Below are 22,604 nucleotides of genomic sequence, written 5' to 3' on the forward strand. Positions count from 1 at the left end.
TCTATGCTGATAGAAGCAGCATCTTGATATAATGGCGGAGTTAGGAGGAATATGTTGAGGGGACAAAAGTATAAAGAGTAGTTAAAAACTTGAAGAGAAAGGATTTTTATTTTAGGTATAGAGGTGTAGTGAAAACAACAGATTTATAAAAGTGAGAAATTACTAATCCCAGTTCATTGTTTGAGTCCCTCCTACTGCTTCTAAGGGAGATTACTTCATTGCATTTTGGGGGAGCAATTATTAGAACAAACTTCTGTCTAATGTTGTGTGTTGCAAATTAATATTTCAGAAAGGCTAGGACTGTCATCTAGTTTTGGGGGAGGTAGCTGGACCATTATTAATGGCTTGGACCATTATTAATGGCTTAAACCGTTATTCTAAACACCTGTCTTTGCTATTGTGTAGCTATCTGCATCCCAAATGCCCTTTCCATACCAGTGATTCAGATTCGTAGATACAGAGTATGTTCAATAGTGTATTATGCCTCAGTATGCTATTGGATATGGTCTTTGGCATACCTAACTCATTACAGTTAACTGCCACTGAGATAAATTATTGTGCCCTTACCATGCACTCTCATTTGCTGCCCTTGTGCAAATAGTGGTCCTTATATGACCCCTTTGTGAACTGCTCCAGGGAGGTAGAAGTCTCAGACCACTACCATTACAATAAACAAATGGTTCCCTGGAGTGATGTGCTGTGAGGTCAGGTTGAGCTCCAGGCCAAGGCTCCAGAATCATAGAATCATTTAGGTTGGAAAAGACCTTTGAGATTATCGAGTCCAACCGTTAACGTAGCACTGCCAAGTCCACCACTAAACCATGTCCGGAAGCACCATGTCTACACGTCTTTTAAATTCCTCAAGGGATGGTGACTCAACCACTTCCCTGGGCAGCCTGTTCCAATGCTTGACAGCCCTTTTGGTGAAGAAATTTTTCCTTATATCCGATCTAAACCTCCCCTGGTGCAACTTCAGGCCATTTCCTTTTGTCCTATCACTTGTTACTTGGGAGAAGAGACCAACACCCGCCTCGCTACAACCTCCTTTCAGGTAGTTGTTGAGAGCGATAAGGTCTCCCCTGAGCCGGCTTTCCCCCAGGCTGAACAACCCCAGTTCCCTCAGCCGCTCCTCATAAGACTTGTTCTCCAGACCCTTCACCAGCTTTGTTGCCCTTCTCTGGACACGCTCCAGCACCTCAATGTCCTTCTTGTAGTGAGGGGCCCAAAACTGAACGCAGTATTCGAGGTGCGGCCTCACCAGTGCTGAGTACAGGGGGATGATCACTTCCCTAGTCCTGCTGGCCACACTGTTTCTGATACAAGCCAGGATGCTATGGGCCTTCTTGGCCACCTGGGCACACTGAGGATCTAGCTGTAAGATTGGTGTCCACGAGGCAAACTTCTGAGTTCTTTATCGCCATATTAATAAAAATAGGATAGTACTCTGTTTGTACAGATTAATGCTAAATGAAGCCCTTGTTTAAAATCTACGTGCAGGGTGTCACTTAGCAGAGGTGTACTGTACATAATTTCTCTCTGTTGACTTCTTTAAGGCTGAAATGAAATAACTTGCATGCAGGCATCTGTAAAGTTCATAGACTATTTTTCCTTAAGGTACCAGCCCTATTACTCTGTAACATTCTTAGCCTTTAGTATCTGAAAAGTACCTTTGCAAAATCCATTTTCAAAGGAGCAAAATATGTAGCATCAGGGTAAATTAACACCCTAAGAGTTTTTTTGAAGGTGGTAAGAATTAGAAGTCTTCTTACTTGAGGATGGTCATAAACTAATTAAAGTACTGAGGACCATGTAGTATGTTGAAGAGAGAGCTGTCTTCTTGAAAAAGTGAGAACTGTGGAAGTTAAATATTTAATTTCACATTTTTTATTTAGACTTTTTAATTTTTATTTCAGCAAAACTTTATAAATTTCTGGGTATCTTTCACCCATTTATGCCAGTATAAAGTTTATCATTGTAACTATATTTACAGATATATTTGCTAAATGATTAAAACAGAACAAAAATTCACTTTATGCACCCATCTAAGCAGCCAAAAATTGATTGTCTTATTTAGAGGCTTAATTTTCACCAGTAATGACAAAACAGTCCATTATAAATAGCAGCGTAAATCTAGTTATAAAGCATACTATACAGATCTCTAGAAAGTTCTTAAGAAAGTATTTCAGTTTTGCGATTTTTAAGGTCGTTTTGGTTTCAATAGGAATGAAAAATTAGAAAAGGGGAGGGGGAAGAAACGTACACTTCTGGATCATAGAATCATAGAATAGTTTGGTTTGGAAGGGACCTTTAAAGATCATGCAATAGGGAATTAAGTCCTGGATCTAGGAATTCATCTGATGCCTTTAATACTGTCCCAGAGTTATGGTTTGGTGCGTGCAAGTGTTAAGTGCTTTTCTGAGGTAGTGCTTTTGGAATTGCTGGCTTAAATGAAACCAAAGCTCTGTGGTGCCTCATTTTATTATGAAATTAAGTGTGAAATCTGTTGCTCCCTGCTGTGCCTGTTGACTCTGTATTTTATCTGGGGTGACTTCAGGTAAAATGATTTCTAAAATCATTCTGGGTACCAAGGGGTTTCGCTTCCATAACCACGTGTAGTTACGGCGGGATCCTCTGCATCTTCTGATTGGTTTTTCTGCCTGTGGGAGAGGGAGCCTTGACCACAAAGACAGGACCACGTGGATTCTCCGGCAATAACTTAGTTGAGTGTATTACACTCAGTCCCACCTAAGGCAAGAGGAAGGGGAAACATCAACAGTGGCTTAGATACAAAAAGATGGAGGGCCAAGGGCAACAAAATTAAGAGCAGAGGGATCAAGGAAAGAGTCGTGTCCTGTCTCTTACTGTTGTTGTCTTACCGTAATTTTAGTGGAATTAATAAAGTTTGCTGCCCTATTTTACTGTACCTTTTTTTTTTTTCTCCTTCTGATGTTACCAGGACAAACTTGTCTTATTTAAGCACATACTTTTCATCATAAAGGAATCTATTACACACTGGGTTGGTACTTGCAATAACTATTGATTCTGTTTCTCACTGTGCAAAGATAAAGGTTATCCCAGGAATACCAAAACTCCAATAGACATCTAACTGATACAGCTTTGGGGTTTGGTTTTTTCCAGCTGTCTGAAGATGGTTGTGTGTGTTGGTTGCTGAGGGAGAGGGAGAGTGCTTCTGAGGGGACGGTCAATCTGCATTACTTCTATCCTATTCTATGTCTCATGTCTATTCTATTCCATTTCCTTTTTTGGCAAAAGGCAACTTCAAGGTTAATGACGTGAGTTAAGGACGGAATTTACACTTCAGCAAGATGTTGAAACTATTACATTCCCTTCAAGTACTAACAGTTGCCAATGTAACTTTCATTTTGCATACATTCCAGTTGGCATGGACACCTTTTCTAGCTGCATTCAGTGTGGGTCTACAGGACTGTGATGACACAGAAGTTGCCTCTCTTTGTTTGGAGGGTATACGATGTGCAATCAGGATTGCTTGCATTTTCAACATTCAGGTAAAAAATTTAAGATTGAGACAATACTTTGATTTATGTACCAGCAGAATGTTAGTGGGGTTCTAAGAGTCCTTGTTGCTGAAGCTATGTGCTGCAATACCTAGAGGCTGCCTGCTTCTGCAATTACTACTTCATCTGATATTTGACTGGAAGTGTTTTAAATAAAGTGACCTTTATTTTTCCTGGTGTCTTGTGGTAAGTGCTGCCATGCCTATGTACTGAATTTTTGTTTCCCCGTAAGTTGACTACTTCTATGTCAAAGTACTTTCTTTCTAGCTTTGTTACAAAGCTGTTCAGCTTTGTTGTGATGTTTCATAAAATGAGTCTTTCTGTCCTCTTTCGTAAGTAAAATAGAATCTGTGAACTGTGTTTGAAATATTGTTCTCAACTTCAGAGAGATTATACTAATCTGAGATTTCTATAATTGGATACCATTTTAACAGTTATGGCACTGGAAATGTCATTCCTGATGTAATGCATGAATGTATCTTGCATTAAGCACAATGCCAAGAATTCAGACTCTCTGGCTCCAGGGGGTAATTCTGATTAAACTTGGGTGCTTTTTTTTGCCCTTTTTTTCTCCCCATTTTAAAATCATCAGTAGTGAACATACTATTATGTTACTGTAGACTGTTAGTTAATAAATGGAGTACTGGTCTGCCATAAGTCCATTGTAAGGATAGCTAAAGAGAGAGGCAAGCAACATTCATGTTTGACATTGCATTATTTCATGTGTACATTGCAAACATTTAAAAAAAAAAAAAAAAAAACACTCAAAAAACCCAATAACCTTGTAAGACTAACTTTAAGTAAAAACTGTTGAACTATGTTATGATAGTGAATGCTTTGCTTCCCTCTCCCCTTGCACTTGTATTTAGCAAATTAGATAATTTTTTATCACTAATGTGGAAAGGCACATTGGGACCTCTGATACAGCTGCTTAAAAAAGTCCGTTTGAGATCATGTAAGGTTTCCTTCCTCTGTCTTTCCACTTCATCCCCCTGCTCCCCCAAACCTTAAACTGAACAGACTTAAAAGTTTGATTAACAGAGCTTTCCCTGGAGCCTGCAGCTGTTCAATGAAATTCACATTCCTGTTATTTTTGTTTCTAAGCTGCAAAAGTGGAACTGGTACAAATATCAGTTTCAGCAGCTGCAGGGGTTAGCTCCCAGTCCTGCAGTGGTCTGCCTTGAGTGGGGAGGGCAAGGACATGTTTACTTTAAGATCCCCATGCTCCAAGAATGTACCAGAATCAGTCACGCCCTTCCATTGGCTTAGGACAAACTTGATTGAACTGGAGGTGTTTCAAAAAAACACTTCTCATTTGCTGAAATTTAAAAACTTGGTTTTGTATTTTCAATGTAAGTGATAGTCCTTCTTGGTTTCCTATGGGAATTCTGTTTTTCTGATATCACTAAAAACAATACTGGTTTGTTGATGATTTCAGTACATTACAGGATGATTCCATTGCACGAGGTCCTGATTAGATGGCAGTGTTGTCTGACTTCAGATGCCAGATAGCTCTGGTGGTTTGAAGGAGACTGGCAAATCTGTACTTGAGCTGACTTAGGGATCTTTTCTGTTGGAAGCAGGTTTTTCCTCTTGTGCTTAACTGGTGCTGGCAACTTTTCTATTTCATTGAATAAACATACAGAAGTTAAGACTGGTGTCTAAGAATAGTTAACATTAGTTTACACACCTTGAGAGATAATGGAGGGAGCTGGAGGCTTTTAGTTTTAAGAAAATTCACAAAGTACACAATATAGTTTAAGCTATGCATGTTCACCTCTAAAACCTCAGTTAAAGATTCTGTTTTTAATTATTTATGCTTTTAATTTTAGACTGTCATACAGTCTGACTTTTGTCTTTAAGCATCTGGGACAAGATGCACATCAAAAGAACGTACTTAATTTGCCTGTATCATCTGGTTTTACTTTCTGGTTGATGGACACATTGTTTAGTTGTTTTTCTCCTACTTCGATGGCTTGGAAAAAGGGGCAGATGGGGTATATCTGTATGGAACAGAGAGGGAAGGTAGAACTGAAAACATTTTCCTTTTACAGAAGATACACAGTTTGTAGACTCTAAATCTTCTTTGCTTCATACTTTTTCCATGAAACTTCCATTTTTCTGTGCTTATACATCATTTGGTGTGCCTTTGCCAGCGTACCCTCTAGTAGTAGTTGGGATTGAACATGGCAGCCATGCTATGTGGCTCTGTGAGAATCCGTCCCTTCTATCATTGCCCACTGTTGTGGCGTTCGTGTTTTCTCTATGAAACAGACATTCTTCCTGGGATTTTTTTTTTTAATATTTTATATTTTGTTTATTATGTGCTCAATGATTTTAATTTCAAAATAGTCTTAAACATCCAAACAGTTAAATATATTTCATAGTTGTCATTTGTTTCTCTGATGTACAACCATTTCACTTTATGGCCTTCGGATCATACATGACAGGAAAGTAAAATGCACTTGTGACCTCAACTGTAATTCCTTTTTTACCATTGTAATCGGTTTATATGAGATCTGAGGAGTTTCCTTTGGTGTTTATAGATACCCTGTGCTTAGAAATCGGGTACCTACATGTGGAACATTCTTTTTTGCGAGATTGATTTCCTCTGCCTAGATTATAGGTCACTTGCTGTTTACCCACCCATGACAGTCTCGCCTCACAAGCTTCTGAGGTGCTCCAAACAGCGTAGATTAAATCAAATATATTTTGAGCAGTTTTGTGGAACTGGCAAAACATACCTTTTAGATACATTATTTAGATTCTGTTGCCAAAAAAATCCTACAACTTGAGAGAATCTGCTAAGGCAGTATTTTCAGAGTAGGTCCAGGTGTAGTACAAGAATATTAAAAGCTTAGCTAAGAAGCCACCCTTCTTCTGAAACAGCATCCTGTTTCCCAGAAAAGCCCCCCAAAAATGCAAAAAGACCAAACCCAGAAACCTTACAACAACCTATGTGTTCTATGCTGTCAGACATTACACTTCATGTTCCTGAATAGAGGGAGCCTGATTTTGTCCCACAGCTTACTACGGAAGAACATGAGGTATTTTCACTATGTAGAATGCTTTGGAAATTCAGTTCTATGAAGAGTAAGGTAAATGATATAGTTGCTGAAATCACACAGATTGTACTAAGAACGAGAAACTGAGAAAATATGTATAACTTTTTCTTTTTCCTCCCATTTGTAGCTTGAAAGAGATGCCTATGTCCAAGCGTTAGCAAGATTTACGTTACTTACAGTGAGTTCTGGTATTACTGAAATGAAGCAGAAGAACATTGACACAATTAAAACTCTCATCACGGTGGCTCATACAGATGGAAACTATTTAGGAAATTCCTGGCATGAGGTACAAGAGTCATTTGTACTTAAACTGTTAAGAAAGCATGTGTACTGATTTTGAACACAGTAGTGTACTTGTTTGTGCATAAATACAGTGGTTTTTAGATAAGTGCCAAGTATATACTTTTGTACATACATTATGTAGAATTGCACATTATGCAGCCAATTAAAGTAGCAACACATGTCCAAGTGAGAAATAAAAGTGTGAGACTAATCCAATAGTATTTCAATTAATATTCATTTTAGAAGAACAGAAATACTTGTCTGACCTTGAGTGTTTAGAATTTTTTTTCTTCTAAAGATCTGCCTAAAGATTTTTATTTATTTATTTTTTACTATTTCAAACTGCTTATTGTTGATAAACAACTTCTTTACTCTCTGGAATAGATTCTGAAATGCATCAGTCAACTTGAACTGGCACAGTTAATAGGAACTGGAGTAAAACCTCGCTACATCTCAGGGACAGTGCGTGGCAGGGAAGGTTCTTTTACTGGAACAAAAGATCAGGCACCCGATGAATTTGTGGGGCTGGGACTGGGTAAGTAATGAAGATATGAAGTATTTAATTTAACTGGCTTTGTTCAGATAGATATTAAAGTTTGTCCTTTGTTTCCATTATTGACTGTGAGGTTCGGAGACGAGATCATGAAGTAGTCCTTATAAAACTGTCTTAGGCTTAATTTCCAAATATTTCTGGAATATTTGTTTTGCTCTGTTAAGTATTATTGCTAGGATAGAAGAGTGGGAAATGTAAGAAAATGATACATTATTCATTTCTATTAAAATATAGCTGACCAAGTAAGAATGGATTGCTGATGGTATGACCAGATTTAATAATATTGCAACATTAGTGCACCCAAGTATTTTACCAAACAGGCAAGTTAGTATGTGTAGATTAAGTATCCTGTTCTGAAACTTTGTGAGAAATACACAGTATTCAAACCAAGTGGAAGATTAGTTGAGCTTAAATTCTGAAATTCTGTTTCCTCCTCTTTTGGTTTCTTTGGTACAAAGTGCGTGCCTTTTTTAGGTTGACCTGAGAGCCAAAATTTACTCCATAAATGAGATGTTGTTTCCTATCCTCCTAGAAAGGTATACCGGTCTTACCTTAAATTATCTTAAAAAGGTTCTTTTTTTTTTTTTTTTTTTTTATAGGAACACAGTTAAAGACATACAGGTGTAGAGTATTAGGAAACTATGGAAGCATCAAGGAAGTATATATAATTCCATTTGACTGTTAGAAAGTTTCAGTGTTAGTATGATGCTCAGTATCTCCTGCCTGTTGAACAGCTTCACCCACAGCCAAGCAAAAGCTTTGTGTTCCCTCAATCTTTCATGTAACTTTTTTTTTTTTTTTTTTTTTTGAGGAGTAATTATTATTTTACTTGTTTCCCTGATCTTAGCCCTCAGCTAGTCCTAACTGTCTGGCTTTGTGTTCTTCCCAGACGGTTTTTCTTACTCTGCAGTCAGTCCTTTTCTTTCCATTGTGCTCTCCTTTGGCCTGCCTCTATGTACTCCCCTCACCTTGCCAAGAGTTGCTGAAGGGAAACCTTATGCCTGGAAACTAATGCGTCTACCAACATCTCATATACTGAGCTTCTTCCTGCCCTTTTAATATGTATCCTCCAGTTTAGTGTTCCCCGATGACCTATCCAACTTCGCTATTTCCAAATGCTGGCAGTTTCTCTATGCTGAAGTGACTGGCCTTTAAAAATTTTAAGTCCTAATAGCTCGAGAATGTAAACTGTAGTCGGGTGTCTCTAAATCATACTTGCTAGTCATTGGTGTAGATCCAACTCATAAAGACTTTTTTCCCCTCTGTCAACTACATTTCTAAGGAAAATAGTCTATGCCCAAATGTATAAAATGTTTCTCTCTGATTTGAATTTCTGGAATGCTTGTTACAGTGCGCATATGGCAACTTAACCATTTTCTCCACTCCTCCCCCCCCCCCCCCCCCAAACAATAGGACAAATGCCTAACCAAAGGAACTTGGTTTTCATGCACTTAGGGGCTGTAAGAACATAGTCATTTTCTCAACTATTTTCGTTTTTTCACTGTTCTCCACAAATCCTGTGTTGCAGATACTTTAATCTTCTTTCTATGATCACTCTGAAGTATCCTCTGGAACTGTGGCTTTCGAGCAACCTTCCTATAAACCTAAATTCCTGTGAAGAACCCATAGTGCATATGTCCATATATACAGACATATATTTTAGAGGAAAATAGTTGTTTAATTAGAATAAGTGAAGTTGCAGTGTGGTGACACAGAAGCTTCATCTTTCAAACGTGCTTGCAAAATCAGACGTGCATAAGCAGCAGCATTCACTCTTCTTGCTGAAGTTAGAAGTGCGTGTTTTTTAAAAAAACAAAACCAACCCCAAAAACCCTTTTGTTAATTTACTGCCTGAACGAGGATTCAGGTGTGCACTCTTCAGGCATCTACATTTGAATGTCTTCATCACTCTTGCATTATCTTCCTGCTGTGGCCCTTTTTAGTTTTACTTGAAAATTCAAGGCATCACAAGCACGTGGGTTGTAAAAGTAAATGAATAAGCATCTATTCCTTTATGTCTTTGGTAGGAATGTTGTCTTACTTGGAGTTGTAACTGTGAAGTTCAGCTTTCTTCTACTCTAGTTTATATTCATACAGTTGGAAGACAAAACCTGCTGCTGTGAGTAGGTTGTAGCCAAAGTGTACTTCTTAGGTAACCAGAAATCCTCTTTGGACAATGGGAATCTGAGGAATCAGTTTTTCATAGTCACCTACATAATTCTGCTTAATGTTCCATTGTAAAAGATCTCATAACTGTTGGATTATAAATCTGATGTCTGTTTAGGTTTTCCAGCATTGATTGTAAATCCTACGATAATAAGGAATTCTCAAGCAAACTGGCAGAGTTGGTTGGGGTTACCTGACTTCTTGGAAATAGCCCTTCAATTCAGTTCACACAGCTGCTCATTTGATACATTTCTTTGCTGACGCATTACCAAGATTCAAGCTAATTGATACTGGCAGCTTGTGTACTTACAAGAGAAGTCTTGATCAAACCCAACAGTATTATAAGTTGCTGAAATACTAGTATAAGGTTACATATGTATGCATGTATGTACAGAAAGGTTACTCCATAAATGCCCTAGAAAAATACTTCAGATGGGTCGGTTTACCTAGCTTTGACAGCCAGTCATTTCCAGCCACCTCCAAGTGTGGAGCACAGCAAGACTCGGAGGCAGATTTTTGGGAGGCAGTCTGAAACATGAGAACTTTTCATCTCTGCAAAGCTCTGAGAACAGAACTGCTGGCCTTCTTTCAGTCTTCTGTTCTCCCCTATCTTTCTGATAGGCTGCCTGGGGAAAAAAACAAACCTAAATACAGGGTAGGTGGAATTACCCAGAATGGTTGTAAGATTCCTGCTCTTTTTTTGATGTGGGGGGTGGAGGGGGACTTAGAGATTGCCAGAAATTTCAGAAATTTGCTCACTGTGAAGTTAGCATTTTCTTAACATGAGCTTTCCTAGATGTGGGTTACAGTTCTAGCCTCCAAAATAAATATTGCTATTTTTATTTACAGATTTTTCTTGCTATTGTTAGGTGATAATTTTGCTGTACTTGAGATGTAGCTTTAAGATGGAGTTTTGGTGGGAGCTCTTCTCTGTGAATGATTAAAAAGAAAACCTATCAGGATGGATTTACTCACTTGCTGCTAATAAAGTGTGCAAAGTTCTCCTCTGTGCAGTATTCTCCATCATATGTTGTGTATTTTCAGTAGCAGAATTACCAAAGATCCACTGAAAGATGGATCGGAAAAGGTGGTTCTTGTGCTTTTGAAATTTTTTTCACTTGTATCTATTCATACAATTGTTCCAAATGTGGACAGTTTTCTGGGACTAATATAGTTTATACATGGATAGAGAATTAGGACTTAGACCAACATGCAACTGTTCACTGAGATGCCCAGCTCATGCAAGGGAAATTAATGATGTACTTCTCTTTTTTGTGAATTAAAAATATATTTTATTATACTGGTAGTGGCATGACTTCTCTTCCTCTTTCTTCCCAGCCCTTTCTGTGTTATGTCTTACCCATTTTTCAAATTTTGTTCACTGTAGTTGGTGGAAACGTGGATTGGAAGCAGATCGCAAGTATTCAGGAATCCATTGGTGAAACTAGCTCCCAAAGTGTTGTCGTTGCTGTAAACAGGTATCGTATTAAATTTGCTGTTGCCACCTTAAGCTTTTTAATCAATATTTGAATACCCTGTGCTAATAATAGGACATTAGTTTACCCCATTTGGAAAAAACTACATAAATACTACCATATTAAAGTGCTTTTCGGTTTTGTGGGGTTTTTCCTTTTTTTATGGAGCAGAAGTATTTTTGCAAGAAGGAACAGAACAAAGATTAGGCAAGAAGCCTTTTTACTGTTATAAAATTATTACAGGGGAGTTGCAGAATGAAGACTGCCGTACTGTCCAGTGAAACTTGATTTGCTATATATAGTAACGTAGAGCAAATCTCATTTTGCTTTAGTACAGGGAGCATTATTGACAGACCCTTTTTCTCCTAAATGTAATTACTGACTCCCTGCTTTCCTCTAGGTTATGTAGATGTTGTCTGAAATTACCAAAATTATTATTCCAGTCTGCCTTTCTGTGAGTCATATTTATCATAACTGGATTTGATCAGGCATAATACATATCATAAAAATTCCCTGTTTATATTGTAAAGTACTGATCAGACTGGAGTGTTAATGGATCCTGTTCTCTCAGCATACAAGAAATCAGAAAACATCATTTTCTTAATGGTTGTCAAAATTGACAATCATAAAGGGGTATCATTCTGAAGGCTTACAGGCATTTCTGTGATTGAGTATAGGCAGCAAGATCGATGTCAGTTCGATGAAAGTTGCCTAGCAGTAAAATCACATCAAGCAAACTGGAGGCTTAATGTCAAACACGTAATAGCTCTTTAGGTTTGCAGTATTTCTCCCCACTTCATAATGGGAAGTGTTTCAAGTATCTATTTGTCATGGCAAATAGGAATTGTGCACTCTGGAGAAGTTTGACTTCTGAATTTGGAGCAGGGCTGAATAGTTTATAAACTACTGACATTATTCATCAGTCACTGTCAGTGAGTGGATGGTATTAGAAACAATGCTCACCTCCCAGACTCCACGTATGCATATGGGAGTTATTTTTAAATAATAGAAACAATTGAAATATTTCTGATTTTATTTTCAAAGCTCAGTATTTTTCCACAATTACTAATTGTTTTTTAATAAATAAAGGTAGTCAGGCGGTGTCTATATATTTAAAAAAATCTTGAATACATGTTTAACAGATGCTTTTTAAAGAAATTGTAACGATGTCTTAAACTGCACTTTACAGAATATTTACGGGATCTACAAGATTGGATGGAAATGCTATTGGTAGGTTTTATCCCCCCCCCCCAACTACAAAGCAGCTTTGCCTTAAACCTTGGAAAAATATTGCATTAAAATCTGTGGTCATTTAACAGTGGATTTCGTTCGCTGGCTTTGTGCTGTATCTATGGATGAACTGCTGTCTGCTACCCACCCTCGAATGTTTAGTCTGCAGAAGATAGTAGAGATTTCTTACTACAACATGGGCCGGATAAGGCTACAGTGGTCTAGAATCTGGGAAGTAATTGGAGATCATTTTAATAAGGTATCCCTGTTAATAATAATACTGCATACTCCTTGAATTATCTATACAAACAAACTTTATTTAGACATTTGTTGGAAAAAATATGTGCTCATCTGAATTACACTGTTTTTTCTGTCCTTCTGTGTAAGTAGTTTAAAACACAACAAAAATTGTAAAGCTGGAAAGGCCTGCAAGAAGGCAGAGGTACACGATATAATAAATGTAAAAAGCAGGAGTATACATTAAGTTATTTATCATGACCTGGGTCTTGAACTGGCTGCCTTTAGTTATGTGTTGTAATTTTGGGGGGTTTTATGAAGCTTGGGATAAGAGTTTGTTTTCTGTTCAAGTCTAAATTGACTATTTATCAGGTGAATGTTTGACATACATTTTTAGTACAGCTTATTGAAGTCTTTCTAGACAGCTTGCTTATTTTTAGAAAGTTTTAAATGCTAGGATATATAATGTAGAAAATAGCTGGAATTGGGTTAGGGATTATTGAATTGCATTAACAATGTGGTTTATGGGATTGGCTGCTGTTTAATTTTGTTAATTTTCCAGTACTGCTTAGTTCTCCGTTATCAAACGTAAAGGCAGCTTGGGCTGAATCCATAAGAATTCTGATGCAAGCTTACTATGCATTTCTATTCTACGTTATCAGGTTGGCTGCAATCCCAATGAAGATGTAGCTATTTTTGCAGTAGACTCATTAAGGCAATTATCAATGAAGTTCTTAGAAAAGGGAGAACTTGCTAATTTCCGATTCCAGAAGGACTTCCTAAGACCATTTGAACATATCATGAAGAGAAACAGGATGAAGTTCTGAAAAAGGAGAACTTGCTAATTTCCGATTCCAGAAGGACTTCCTAAGACCATTTGAACATATCATGAAGAGAAACAGGTAATAACATACAATTAATTGAATCGCCTGGGATCATAAGCACCAACTTTTGCAATTCATGTTTCAAATTGCTTTTGTAAAATCAGTTGCAGGAGAATTATACTATTCTAATTGATTATGTAATTTAGTTTAAACAATTATTGTTTATTATCTTAATTTAGGTCTCCTACTATTCGAGACATGGTTGTACGGTGTATTGCACAGATGGTAAATTCCCAGGCTGCTAACATTCGTTCTGGCTGGAAAAACATTTTTTCAGTATTTCATCTGGCAGCCTCAGATCAGGATGAAAGTATAGTGGAACTTGCGTTCCAGACTACGGGACACATTGTCAGTGAGTACTGATGATATTCAGACATCATGAAAGTGTATGTGACTCCAGAGACTCTGAGAATCTTTGTTTATCTGTTGGCTCTACAGCCTGCATAGTAAAGCCCGCTTCATGCTTTAGAACCAATGTTTTACACTTTTCAACTAATCCTCTGGGAAAATACTTATGAAAATAATTCAGTAAGATTACAGTTATCTGTCTTCCTTTATGACTTTAAAAAAAAAATTTTGTAGCATTCTGTAGTAAAACAAGTCGAGCCTTAGATAATTTTACTGAACGTGTACATTTTCATTTAAGTAAAGAATTTTATATTCCCCACCCCCCACCCCAAAAAAGATTTGTGTAGTCTTTACTTATATGTTGTTTGCTTATCTTTTTCCTTGTTTCTGATTTGTGCTTGTCTATGGCCCTGTTTAGGAGAAAGTGCTGAGCTAGGTGGCACTATGATTCCGCCCCCTCCCTGCCCAATTCAATTCTAAACTAGATCTTGGGCTTTAAGTGCCATAAGGGATCTCTTTATTCTGTCTCAGTCTCTGCAAGTTCCTAAAACTTTTTCAGCATTGAGGAAGAATGGTTTTTTTCCTCAAAAGTGACTATTTAAAATCAAGGCAACAGGACCGTATTGCTGAGGGAAGTCCTTTTGTAGATGTAACTCTCTGCTTTATGTAGCCCTCTTCAGCTCTGATCACACAGACTAGTGTTAAGCAGTAAGCCTATTGCTCTGTTCTTGCTTAACTGTTTTAAATTTCCCTCCTTTAGACTAGATGCTACCTTGATTTATTGTGGACACTTATTTACTGTCAAACTAGAATGCCCTCTAGGTGATTTTTTTTTTTTTTGGTTAAGCATTCATTTTTTAGTTTTTGTTACTACTTAAGCATTTGACAGCACCAATCAGTGAACCAGTCTCTCATGACTTCTGTTACAATCAGTTCATATTAGAATTAATAGATTTTAAAGCATGACACTTTTTTTTCTTCTGTTCACACTTTTCTCCCAGCGATTGTGTTTGAAAAACACTTCCCAGCAACCATAGATTCTTTCCAGGATGCAGTAAAGTGCTTGTCTGAATTTGCCTGCAATGCAGCATTTCCAGATACCAGTATGGAAGCGATCCGCCTCATTCGCCACTGTGCAAAATATGTATCTGATAGACCTCAGGTATAGTCTGTATTAACTAAATTATAAATGCTTTAATCAACAGTGCTTTTATAAAGAAAAAAAACTCGAGCTAACCTTATTGGCTTCCCTTCAAGTTTCAGAGATTAATGGAAAAAATGTACTTTATTCAGAAGCAATAGGAGTATAAAATGCCACAGGCTTTGAAAGTATCACCAATTTTTTTTTTTTTCTTCCCCCCTGCCCATCCCCATCCACCCAGTTCAGCTGGTGGCTAGCTTTCCTGAGAGCTGCTGGAAATCAACGTATCTCAGGATCTGCTCTCTGCTGAGAAATATTGTGAAGAATAGATAGTGGCATAAGCAGAAATGCTTGATATCCTCAAAACGTTATGGTAGATCCTCACTTTCAGTGCTGTCTCTATAAAAAGAGAGTAGGACACCCAGACTGCACTGTAAGCAAAAACTGATGCTTGAATGTATCATCTTGTTCATTTTTTTAGTTTACTTTTCATAATACACTAAGCATTACTTTGAAAAACACTGCACCTTCTCGGTATTATTATTTTGATTGCCAGTTCACCTGAGGTATCAGGGTGTAATACTAGTACAGAAGAGATTGTTTGTTATTTACAGTCCAAACTGTGTTTTATTTTGAAGAATCTAACTCTTATGACTCTGTATAACCCTGTGTTTTCTTCTGAAGGCATTCAAGGAATACACAAGTGATGATATGAATGTAGCTCCCGAAGACAGAGTGTGGGTGCGAGGATGGTTCCCAATTCTGTTTGAGTTGTCCTGTATCATCAATAGATGCAAATTAGATGTAAGAACCAGGTAACAATCAGTATTTGTAATTCAAATTTTAAAAGTCTTACTTTACACTTTGAAAATAGAAACAACTCTCGTAGTAAACATAACCATCATAAAATGACTTACGTATTTAATTTAGGTGATATAACTGTGGGAACACCAGACTTTTTAAAAACACCTTTTAAATAGATGCTGGAATGTAGAAATTAAGTCTGTGTTCTTTACATATGAAATTTTTATCTTCCGTTATAATAAATAATGAAGTTACGTGGTTGTGATTGCATTATGTTAAATAGATGAGTATTAAATTTTCTTAAAGTTAAATATTCAAATAGTGCCTGTTTAGGATGAATAGCCATGAAATCACAAAGATAAGAACTATTTAAATAGTTCATTTGAAAATAAATTAAAGCTTAAGTAAATTAAAATATAGTGACTGTTCTCCATTTATTATAGAATCCGTAAACTATTTAAAACAGCTCAACTAAACTTACAGTCGGGATGCCACGGAGGCAGTTTATACCTAGAACACAGTAAAATGTAAAAGTCAACTTTTAACTTTCCTAACATAGAACAAGCAAGCATTATTTTAACATGGAAGGTCAACTCTACATGGTCAATACGCATTAAACACACACACCCTGTTTTGTTTTTTAAATAAGGCATTACATTGGATTAATATCCAAATCTGTATTTTTCCAGTGGCAATACTGTTCCTCTCTATTCATTAGTAAATATAAATGTATGATGTTTGATTCCAAGATATATGCCCCCTCTTACTTATTCCATTTTAGTGATTTGTCATAGTTGACCTGGGTAGGCCTTGTGTCACATTTCCGTTTTTGCTCTGTTTAAAACAAATGTAAAATGCTCCATGCAATGAGTAGCTTTGTTTTAGTGGACTCCAACAGCAAAATTCTGTTGGAATCTTTTTGTTTGTTTGTTTTTAATTAAAACTCATGACCCCAGTCCTGCCTGCCTTCCTGTGTCATGCCCATCATACTTACTTCGAGGATTTTAAAACTGGTTTTACACCATGATTCATTAACTGGCTGAGGATTGCAGAAAGCAAAGCTGAACTCTGATTTCATGTAAAACCTGCTTATTTCCCTTGAATATGGCTTTTCCCATATAAAGTGTATTCTGTTGCAGTTCTGATGCTAAATATGAGAGGTTGTATACAAATCATTTTAAATTTACACATCTACATGCAAGCTATGCATCTGGACTCCCTTTATAGCTGGTGAAGATTAATGCTCATTTCTAGACCTCTGTGTTTCTTACCTGGAAATACTTGTTCCTTTATTTTTGTGGTCCTTTGTAAAGAAGTTATTTTCCTATTTTAATTTGAAATTACCGCAGTTCTCAAAAGTATTTTCTGGCTATTGCCTGTGACTTTTAAGTGCTTTTTAAACAAGCTGACTTTCTAGTTCATTTTAGCCCCCTAGTGTGACTGATCCACGTCAGATCAATGTATAATGTTCTTAACAGTACTTGAGTTTGTTATTGCTGTTGCAGTTGGACATACTTGGTCTAGTGCTTGTCTTTTTGTAACTCTTAATGTATCTTGTTCTTTCTTCATTTCAGGGGCTTAACAGTAATGTTTGAAATAATGAAGACATATGGCCATACTTATGAAAAACACTGGTGGCAAGATTTGTCGTCAGATCAATGTATAATGTTCTTAACAGTACTTGAGTTTGTTATTGCTGTTGCAGTTGGACATACTTGGTCTAGTGCTTGTCTTTTTGTAACTCTTAATGTATCTTGTTCTTTCTTCATTTCAGGGGCTTAACAGTAATGTTTGAAATAATGAAGACATATGGCCATACTTATGAAAAACACTGGTGGCAAGATTTGTTTCGGATTGTTTTCAGGATATTTGACAACATGAAACTGCCAGAACAGCAGACTGAGGTGAAAAAAGTGGGGGAAGATAATTTACATGAGATCTATGTTCACAGTAGAAAACCTGATTAGTAATATAGCTTATCAAGTAATGTAAGGCAAACCTCAAAACTTACATGGTTGATGTGTGGTTCTAGTAGCCTTTTTTTATTTTATTAGCATTGTGTTGGAGGTATTGTCACTTTTCTCTTTTTTTTTTTTTTTTAACCATTGTGTAAAAGGCCTAGTAGTTCACACTACGAACGATAGAAGAATAGCATAAAATGCAACATATCTAGGGTTTGTAAGAACAGCTGCAGCTTTTACACATGATGTCTGGAATCTGACACACACATCATTTCATGGCAACGTGCTCAATGGAATGAGGCTTGTAATCAGCAGTGAAGTCACAATTAGAAGAAATAAGTTCTGCTAGTTCAAAACTTTTTGATGCCTAGGAAAAAAAAACAATCAAACAAACAAAACCCCAAAAGAGCACTGTGCTTTCACTGCACCCCTTTGACCAGCCAAACAGGTTTTGGCCTGCCAAACCAGGACTGGGTACTGTCCTGACAAGAAAGTGAAACAGAAATGGGCTTACTAATGTAAATTATCTGTAAATTATTAATATTAGAAGTTTGAACAAAACTGTCAACTGTTTGGGAGGCTGTCTGTCTATTTGTAGAAGGATATGTCTCACTTCCTAAATTTCTATTCCCTGGAAAATATTTAGAAGAAACACAGAAAACTTAGCTTGGTGTTAAACTATTGAGCTAGGGTTACACATTAAGTTTAATGTCAAACTCAGTATCTCATGATGGTGAGTGCTTGTCAGTCCTATAATCTGGTCTCCAAGAATAGTCGTTTGTCTGTTTCTGTAGTTTTTTAAACCTGCTAGTTAGCAAAGCAAAAGTTGGAGCTCCAAGTTTTGGGGGTTTTGAGATATAGAAAGGAATTGCATGTCACTATAAAGCAATTCAAATTGAGTAAATGCATATATCCATCTGCCTGCAGGGATGTGTATCCTAAAAGTTTCACCTTAAACCAAGTTGTAACTTCTTTTTTCCCCCCTCCTAGAAAGCTGAATGGATGACAACTACTTGCAACCATGCACTTTATGCAATATGTGATGTATTCACACAGTATTTAGAAGTACTTAGTGATGTTCTTTTGGATGATATATTTGCACAGCTGTACTGGTGTGTGCAGCAAGGTAGGACTGTACCAAATTACGTTAAACAATGTTAACATTTTACTATGTTGAATGTGAATAAACAAATGCACTGTTTGTCTTTTTCAGACAATGAACAACTGGCACGGTCTGGTACAAACTGTTTGGAGAATGTTGTCATCCTAAATGGTGAAAAGTTTACCCTAGAAATCTGGGATAAAACTTGTACTTGCATGCTGGATATTTTCAAAACTACAATCCCTCATGCGTAAGACAACTGTTAATATTTATACTTTGTAAAACAGTTTAGCTAGATGAGTTCAAACTGTTAGATATCTAATAGGTGGGGTGAACAAAAAGCTGTTATGTGTGGACTAAATAGAAGCAGACTTTCTTGGAACATAATGATAAATTAGGTGCTAGATATACTACTTTTGTGTTGTAAATGATAAAGTTTTAAAAACTAGAAATACCATATGGGAGATAAGCAAAAAAAAAAAACAAACCCCAAAAAACCCCACCAAAAATGTAATTTGATTCAGTTTTAAAATGGTGGATTTTTTGAGAAGTACTATCTGATTTTTTGGTCCTTTTCTTTCTGTAATAGAAGAATGCTATTGATAGGCAGACTTTGTAATTTGTAATTACATGTGAAGCTTTTTCCACAAATTACTAAAATACTGCCACAGTCTTACAGATTTAAGTCTCTGTGGTTGATGGTTAACTACCATCATGTATTTCTATGAATCATGATCTTTTTATGAAAATTATCTTGCATATTTGGTAACTGTCTTTCCCGTCGTGTTACAACTCTATGTGAAGTTTCTTGGAACAAGGCTGTACTATTCTGAGTAGTATGTTACACAGATATATCGTAGAGCAGAATAACAAGAAATCACGTGCAGCATTATACCAAAGATGAGGGGTTTTCCCCCTGCCCTACCAACACCGAGGTGAAACACTACTTGTTTTCAAATCTGATAGTCTTAATGTTGAACTGTTGTGTTACTACTTGTCCTGTGTCTGTCAACTAGTTCATACCGTTTGCTTCTGGGTATCACCTAGTTCAGGCCTGAAGAAAACTGAAGCAAAAGGGAACCTTCTGTAGATCTGGCTTTCCTTAATTTTAGAGTTATATATCAGATAGCACTGTAAGAGAGCTTAATTCATGCTTAAAAGATAAGTTAATCCATCTGTCGCTACCTCACCTACTTTTCTATGTGAGTAGGTATGAATTAATTGCATCCAAAAAATAATACTAAAATAAAGCTGAAACATCTGGGAGCTACCAAGATTTTTTTTTTTTTTGCATTTTGGTAACTGCCAAAAATAAAATTTGAAACCAAATCTCTGGATGTAAAAGTCCAATTGAATTAGCCCTAACTTACTATATCCTGTACTTGGAAAGATTTTTGAGGTGAATACTCGCTAGCAGAACATTTGCTTTGGTTTCCACATATGATCAAAACTTGGGTTTCTGGGTATTCTTATAGTTGAATATTAGAAACCCTTCTAGAGCAGCGTTTTGGATATCTTAATATGTAGACACATTCAAAATACTCTTGTTGCCTTTAGCTTTATCTGATTTGAAATATGTGCATTATTCCCTTTGATTTTTATGGCACTTCTGCTTTTCAAATGGGTTATTTTTCCTAGGAGGGTATCTGACTCCTTCCATAGATTTCCATTCTTTACTTCCCATCTCCTTTTTTAATCTTTCTATGTCTTCTTTGAGAACTTCATTATATTATTCCTTCTTATATTTCTGGGATGTTCCCGACTTTTGCAGGGCAAAGTAAATCTTACTTGGATTTTATACATGAGTAATCCCTTGAGCATATGTAATCAGTCTCCTTTCCCATAGTGAAAGTACGCCTGCTCTTTTCCAAACAATTGTTGGGTGACACAAAAATGCTCGAAACAGTCTGTTCACTTTGACCATATTTGATTAAAGCTGAAGCTTTTTAGATGGGTAAGAAAAAATTATTATAACAATATACAGGTATTCGTTATATTTTTAATGGAGACTTTGTACTCATTTTTTTTCCTTCTCTTTCTGAGCCCTAGGAGGATACTTCTTTCTCCTTCTGTACAACTCCTTCTTTTTTCCCTCTCTTTTTATGGGATCTGGTTCTTTTTCTCTGACTCCTAGTTTGGCTGGCATTTCATATTTGTATTTCTTAGTCCCTTTTATTAGCCTTATTTTTGCAGTGGAGCTTTTCCTGCCCTCCCAGCCTTAATTTTTTTTTTTCTTCTGACAACACAGTTTTAATACCCAGCTTGTTGTGGAGGCTGCCCCAGTACTTGGAGAAGAAGGCAAATGCTCCTTTTACCTTTGTTTTCCCATGTCTGGAGGTAACACAATAGTTAACATTGAAATGAAGACACAGACAAATTGCAAAGTGGTATATATGAAAGTTTTATGGGCAAGTGCTTTATTGCTAATTGTCTTGAAATAGGCAGATGCTATGAATCTCTGGAGTGTAAAGTATCTTCTGGCAGAGGTTTTTATTAATCTGATCAGGTAGGATTACATCTCTTCTTTTTTAGCATTCGTATAAAACATCTTCCAGGTATTGCATAACTTCTTCAATTTAGGAGTTGCAGCATTGGCTGCGGGAGTTCTTAGTTGCAGTACTAGTCTCTGCTGGTTCTTGGCAAGTTACCTTTTGGCAAATAGAGATGATCATGTTATTTCCTTTTTTGGAAAACTTAGTGCTAGAGTATCTACTCAGCTACCAATTTCAGCAAGGTTCACTTACCAGAAAAGCCCAAACTGTACTCCTGCCAAGCTTCCACAAAATCATTGAGGTGTTGATAGCTGAAGATAATAACACAGAATCACACAGAATGGCTGAGGCTGGAAAGGGCTCTGGAGGTCGTCTGGTCCAACCCCCCTGCTCAAGTATGGCCACCTAGAGCAGTTTCCCCAGGACCATGTCCTGGCTTTTGAATATCTCCAAGGAGGGAAGCTCCACAGCCTCCCTGGGCAACCTGTGCCAGTGCTCAGTCACCCTCACAGTGAAAAAGTGTCTCCTGATGTTCAGAGGGAACCTCCTGCTGTCACTGGGCACCACTGGAAAGAGCCTGGCTCTGTCCTCTTTGCATCCTCCCTTCAGGTATTTATATACATTGAATGAGATCCCCCCCCAAGCCTTCTCTTCTCCAGGCTGAACAGTCCCAGCTCTCTCAGCCTTTCCTCATAGGAGAGATGCTCCAGTCCCTTCATCATCTTCTTGGCCTTTTGCTGGACTCTCTCCAATATGTCTGTCTCTCTCTTATACTGGGGAGCCCAGGACTGGACGCAGTGCTGAGTAGAGGGGGAGGATCACCTCCCTCCACCTGCTGGCAACTCTCCTAATGCAGCCTGGGATACCATTTGCTTTCTTTGCAGCAAGGGCACATTACTGACTCATGCCCAACCTGGTGTCCACCAGGACCCCCAGGGCCTTCTCTGCCAAGCTGCTTTCCAGCTGGATGGCACCCAGCATGTACTGGTGCATGGGGTTGTTCCTCTCCAGGTGAAGAATTTTGCACTTCTCCTTGTTGAACTGCATGAGGTTCCCATCAGCCCATTTCTCCAGCCTGTAGAGCTCCCTCTGGGTGGCAGCATAACCCTCTGGTGTATCAGCCACTCCTTCCTGTTTTGGGTTATCAGCAAACTTGCTGAGGGTCTGCTCTGCCCCATCATCCAGATCATTAATGAAGGCGTTGAACAGAATTGGACCCAGTATTGACCCCTGGGGTACAGCACTAGTTTACTGGCCTCCAACTAGACTTTATACCCCTGATCACCACCCTCTTGGCTCGGCTGTTCAGCCAGTTTTCAATCCACCTC

At 37.5% G+C, this 22,604-nt stretch overlaps 1 protein-coding gene across 1 annotated transcript in view; it reads left to right on the top strand.

The window, feature by feature from the left end:
* Nucleotides 1–22,604, top strand: part of ARFGEF1 (ADP ribosylation factor guanine nucleotide exchange factor 1) — a 71,004-nt gene that overhangs the window by 38,586 nt on the left and 9,814 nt on the right. The window contains exons 20-32 of the mRNA XM_009276766.2: nucleotides 3,399–3,527; nucleotides 6,729–6,887; nucleotides 7,268–7,418; nucleotides 10,990–11,080; nucleotides 12,267–12,307; nucleotides 12,397–12,566; nucleotides 13,207–13,364; nucleotides 13,608–13,780; nucleotides 14,778–14,938; nucleotides 15,602–15,732; nucleotides 17,496–17,625; nucleotides 18,673–18,808; nucleotides 18,896–19,034. Coding sequence (XP_009275041.1) covers nucleotides 3,399–3,527; nucleotides 6,729–6,887; nucleotides 7,268–7,418; nucleotides 10,990–11,080; nucleotides 12,267–12,307; nucleotides 12,397–12,566; nucleotides 13,207–13,364; nucleotides 13,608–13,780; nucleotides 14,778–14,938; nucleotides 15,602–15,732; nucleotides 17,496–17,625; nucleotides 18,673–18,808; nucleotides 18,896–19,034 — 1,769 coding nt within the window. The remainder of the gene's footprint in view (nucleotides 1–3,398; nucleotides 3,528–6,728; nucleotides 6,888–7,267; nucleotides 7,419–10,989; nucleotides 11,081–12,266; nucleotides 12,308–12,396; nucleotides 12,567–13,206; nucleotides 13,365–13,607; nucleotides 13,781–14,777; nucleotides 14,939–15,601; nucleotides 15,733–17,495; nucleotides 17,626–18,672; nucleotides 18,809–18,895; nucleotides 19,035–22,604) is intronic.

The sequence above is a fragment of the Aptenodytes forsteri genome, unplaced genomic scaffold, assembly GCF_000699145.1.
Source record: "Aptenodytes forsteri isolate BGI_AS27 unplaced genomic scaffold, ASM69914v1 Scaffold411, whole genome shotgun sequence".
Classification (NCBI taxonomy): Eukaryota; Metazoa; Chordata; class Aves; order Sphenisciformes; family Spheniscidae; genus Aptenodytes; species Aptenodytes forsteri.